The sequence below is a fragment of the Nicotiana tabacum genome, chromosome 20, assembly GCF_000715075.1.
Source record: "Nicotiana tabacum cultivar K326 chromosome 20, ASM71507v2, whole genome shotgun sequence".
Lineage (NCBI taxonomy): Eukaryota > Viridiplantae > Streptophyta > Magnoliopsida > Solanales > Solanaceae > Nicotiana > Nicotiana tabacum.
The window spans coordinates 165,454,254-165,459,321 of record NC_134099.1 but is presented as its reverse complement, the minus strand read 5'-3'; the positions used below and the strand labels follow the sequence as shown (position 1 = coordinate 165,459,321).

General features: G+C 36.5%; 1 protein-coding gene across 3 annotated transcripts; it reads right to left on the bottom strand.

Annotated features, from left to right (window-relative positions):
* Positions 1–425: 425 nt before the first annotated feature.
* On the bottom strand, positions 426–4,844 carry LOC107761495 (uncharacterized). Of its 3 annotated transcripts, XR_001642605.2 has the most exons (6): positions 4,724–4,844; positions 3,244–4,625; positions 2,900–3,113; positions 1,754–1,836; positions 738–885; positions 426–652 (listed from the first exon to the last, which is right to left on the bottom strand). XR_001642605.2 is itself a non-coding variant. In XM_016579716.2 (5 exons), the coding sequence occupies exons 2-5, from the start codon at positions 4,471–4,473 to the stop codon at positions 811–813; spliced, it is 1,602 nt and encodes a 533-aa protein (XP_016435202.1). In that variant the 5' UTR covers positions 4,474–4,625; positions 4,724–4,844; the 3' UTR covers positions 426–810. The 3 variants fall into 3 exon arrangements, 2 of the variants coding, with proteins under 2 accessions (XP_016435202.1, XP_016435203.1); XM_016579716.2 differs by having other exon boundaries at positions 426–885; XM_016579717.2 differs by having other exon boundaries at positions 426–885; positions 3,244–4,628; positions 4,724–4,838.
* Positions 4,845–5,068: the final 224 nt, after the last annotated feature.

The window sequence follows — 5,068 nt, the reverse complement described above, 5'->3', positions numbered from 1 at the left end:
CTCGGCAACTGCCAGCTCTACCTTCTTTCTGGAAAAGGAAATGAGAAACTAACAGTCCAAATAAAGGAAAACCTTCTAAAACTGCAGTGACCTAAGATACTCAGTTACAACATCTACATGGACATACGTAGGTTGATCTTTATGGTCAAAGGTCCTCAGGTGCGCTAGTGCAACTTTGAAAGTTGTTAAAGCAAAGATTCGATACCTCTTTTATTATTAATTAATAATTAGCGGCCTAATCTCGTAATACATGGCTATGTCCCTGACCTGAGACTAATGCAAAAGTCTTATTGCCACAGATAGGAGCAAAGGAAGGTCCATTTCACCTACGCCTTTCAAATTGTTTTTCAGAGAGCGATACAACAAGAGAAAGTGAACAGGCAACAGAACAGACCAGAAAAGGAAAAGAAGAAATCAGACATAAGTAGATAAAGATTTCACCCAATTTCTTCGCATACATTGACTTCAAATCCGTTTACACCCTTTCTAAATAGTAACTACAGGTAAATCAACAACAGCCATTTTAATATAACAAAATTCCAGGGGATTATACCAGGCTTCGAGGGGTGGGAAATCTTCCAGAAGAGTACTAGAATGTTCTTAGCCCCCAAAAGGACAAAAATAGCAGGATAATCCACTCGGGTTTTTTTCCCTGCATGATACATGGACTTCAATATCCTACTAAATTATACAAAACAGATAATGACTGTATAATTTCTGACTTCACCATTACATACTTCAGTAACATTTTTTCACAAGATTGTTGCGGCTTGATTAATCAGAAAAAGTAAGAATCGCAACACATGGCTTTTAGCTAGATTTAGCCACCAACGAAAGCCACTCCGGATTGGTCCAAGGCCTGAAGGCTCCTTCCTGTGTGAGATTCTAGCAACCACAGAAGAACAAACTTGGAGCTTATATTGTAAAATTAAATTTGTGTAACTAAAAATGTGATGAACAGAACATAGTAAGAACCCAAACGCCATTGCCTCAAATGTAGGATTAATGTAAACACTGTTTCAATGCAAGTATGGAATTTCTTCTCATTTCCCTCATGCTGAAATTCCTCACACTAGCCGAATGAGAATGCTCAAGTCACTTTTATAATAGTTGCAAGCAACCAGCATATGAATATGAAAATTAGGTTTTTAAAGCTTAAACTAAGCCTAATGAAAAACCAAAAAAGAGAAAATGCTAGCTTCAACTGGATCAGGTTATCGATCTTCCAAACATTTGATTCTGCAAATCACTTGAAAGTTTAAATATAGGCCAATCATTTTGCATGTTGACTGTTTCTTGTAAACTTCAGTTCATTTAACAATAACACCAAATGATTTGCTTACGTAATAAATTACTAAAAAATTTCATAAGGAACAAGTTACTAAATTTGATTATCCAGAAAACAATCGAGGACGATGAAGCTTGGCTTTGGCTACAAAAGTACTCCATGGAGTGCTGCATTTATATTGTCACTTGTCGATATGTTGACTGGTCAGATCCTTACCTACTTTAAGCATATGAGACATAACTATTGCCGGAATACAAAACATAATTACTATTAATGAGGTCAGAGGAATTTATTATGTTATCTATTATTACTAAAAGGATTAGGTTAATAATTGCTTTCTCAAGACATCTACTTGGACTACATTTTATGATTGTGAAATATGGTAAGTCGTGTACTTAAAACTAATATCCATAAAGTAATTTCTTTTTATATTGATCAGTTAGTTCACTTGTTTGAGCAACTCACCTGTAACCAAAAGAAAAAGCCACGCAAGATGTATAACTTTTTTCTGTTGTCGTCGTCAACTTCTTTAAGTCTTTCATGAAGGTCTGCACATTTAAAGCGGACAATCATTACATAATGTCATTAAGTGAAATTAAAATAAAGATTAACAGAAGCATAGAGATCAAATGCTGTTTGCAGTATCAACTGCAGAGAATACAAAGCAAAAATGTCCAAGAAAATTTAGATTAAGGTGAAGGGCAGCCCGGTGGAATTAACTTTTGAACAACCTTCAATTATGCTAAGGAGTAAAGGAAGTGAGAAAAGAAGCCTCCTCTATAAATGTATATGTTTAGAAAATCAAAAGGCCAAAAATCCCAAATATCCCAAGCTTGTTTATTTTTGTTAACCAAGATACAGATTGCTGTAGAAAGAAAATCACTTACCATAGAGTGTAAAATCGATATGCTAGAGGTAAAATCTTCTTTAGATGACAGTAATAAGGGAGGACTTCCAAAATAGAAAATTGATTCGAAAACTTTTTTTTTGGATTGCGAGAAAATTGTTCAAAAACCAAATGAGATCATGACATAATTCTTCATATATGCATGTATATTGGCTTTTAATATGTTTGAGGCTCTCAAGGAATAATTTTTAATTACTGCCACAACATTATTACACCAAGAGATCACGAAAGAATTTCTAGAAATTGATAGAAAACTTGGCAAATATCTGCAATCTGGTTATAATTTACCTTTACAGGTGGCCAGGTACTTCAGGAAGGAGAAAACTGGGGAGTTTTCTATTGGTTAAAGTCCAACTCAAGCATATTACCTTTTCAACAATGTGATACTTAGCCAAAGGTATCACTTCTTTAGCTGTTCTCTTGGATAGTTCAACAATTAAATGGCAACTTGTCCTATTTTTCCAACCCTTGCACACAGGTGTAGTCGGGTATTCATACTAGGACAACCTTCTAGGCTCATGAATGATTATCTATACACTAGAGATACGTCAAAATCTTATACCAAAGGCTTGAAGCGCATCCTAGATCTTCTTTTTTTTTCCTAAGGAAGCAGGGCAAGTGGAGAAGTACCGATACTTTGAAATGTAAAGCAACGCATCACAATACTGCAATAAAATAATAATAATTTAAGATGCTTATCTCACCTTCATAGTGATCCAAATATGATTTTCCCATTACCCTTGTCGGGTAAGATATTCCCCCATTACGCAAGTCCATATTCCTTTCAGTAAACTTTTTAATTTTGACAGCTTTCCACAGTCCTATATATTCCGTTTGATCGTAAGGCTTCTCAAGAAGGGCCTTGACTTTCCACCAGAAATCAGAATGCACGGTTTCCGTTGGGCAGGTATCCTCAACCTTAATATTCATTATATCATCAGTATATAAGAATCAGAGTGGAATATTTTCCAGAAACTTTAAATTAACTAAGAAAGCAAGGAGGTGTGGGGAGGGTAAAATAAAAAGGGGAGGAGTACGAGGATCATACACTTTCATAGTGTTTAGCTGAAGAAGCTTCCATGAGACTAGAGCTTCCTTCTTTCCCAACTTTACCATTATCGTTAACAAGTATTTCAAGATCTTCTTCATCAGCTTTGCTTTCAAAATCGTGACCACTTTTAAATGAAGCTTCATCTACATTAGCTACCTCTTCTTTGACAGGGACAATTGCTGATTTTGCCCCCGTTACCTCTTCATTGGCAGTGACATTTGCTGATTTTCTCCTTTTTCGAGTCGTCTTCTTTTTACTTGACCTCTTCTTTTTCTCATCCTTTCCCTGCCTCTTGGATGCATCATTCTGGTTCACACTATTTTTCTGGCCCGTAAGCCTCTTTTTCTTCTTTTTCTTGAATGCATCATTTTTCCCCTTTACCTTAAATTTCCTAATAAATGAGGTTTTCAAGCGCCAATTCTTGCTTATAAATTTCTCCAAAAGTAAGGAATAGTCTTCATCTACATCAGATGCCTCTTCTTTGGTAGTGATATTAGCTGGTTTTCTCCCTTTCTCTGTCTTACGCTTCTTATTTGACTTATTCTTTGTCTCACCCTTCCGACGCCTCTTGAACGCACCATTTTCCCCCCTGTTAAGCTTCTGGTTCATAAGCCTCTTTTCTTTCTGAGAATCAAAAGGCTCAAATATCACATCGCTATCTCCTGCTGATCCATCATTATCATTTTCCAGGACAGTTCTTGAAAATGGCTGACTTTCTACTTTATCTTTGCTACTGACATTACCTAAATCCTTTGCATCCCCAGCATCTTGTTGTTTTCTCTGTCCTGAAAGTTCGCACTCCTCGTCAGATCCATCCTCTTTCTCATACTCTACAAACACAGGAAACCCATCCTCTCTATCAATTTTAACCACATACGATTTGCCATTTGGCTTAGCATTAGCCAAAAATTTCATGTATTCCGGGTCATCCTCGTCCTCGTCCTCGTCCTCGTCATCTTCATGATTAAGCCTATCCCTAGGAACAGTGAAACCTTCATTTCCACCTCCGTTTGTGTATGACTGAGAATCTTTATCATAGTTATAGAGAAGCATCAAAAACTGTACATAGTCTTCATCCACATTCTTAGTCTTTCTAATCTGTTTTTTAAAACGAACAACATCACTATTCTCAAACTCTGCACCATTATTGCAATAGTGCACCCTCTTTCTCTGTAAACGGGATATGTCATACATTATATCACAGCCCTTCAATCCCAGTCGCCCCATTTTAATGGGATTCAGCTTTTAAAACGAACAGATCAGAGCAACAACTTCACTCCTATCCCCAACCTTTCCCCACATCCACAAACAAATCAGTTCACTACCTATCCACTACCTATCTTGAAGCTTCTTAAATTCCATTACCAATGTCAAGACCTCTGCTGAAACAACGATCAGAGGCAAACGAAAATGAATATACTCAATGTGAGTTAACTAAAGATATTTTTTACCAAAAAAAAGAAAAGAAAAGGCTTACCCCGTGCAGAAAATGCTCCGTAGGGTAGGAGGAGAGCGGGCATATAATATAAGCAGCCTTCCCTTTGGATTTATGCTAAGATGATTCTTCCACGCCTGGAACACATGACCTGCAACTAACCAAAGGAGCAACTTTTTCATTGTGTCAATGTTGCCCTCTAGTAACATTGAATTTTTACATTCACACAACATCAATATTTACAAAAACCTATAACTTGTTAAAAGTTCCATAACATTCAGCTGAATTCATTGTTCAATTGTTGAAGGGGTAAAGAGTCAGCTTTCTCTGAAGTCTTAACACTTGATACTCTATAAAGAGGACATCATCACTTTAAAGAACAATAAC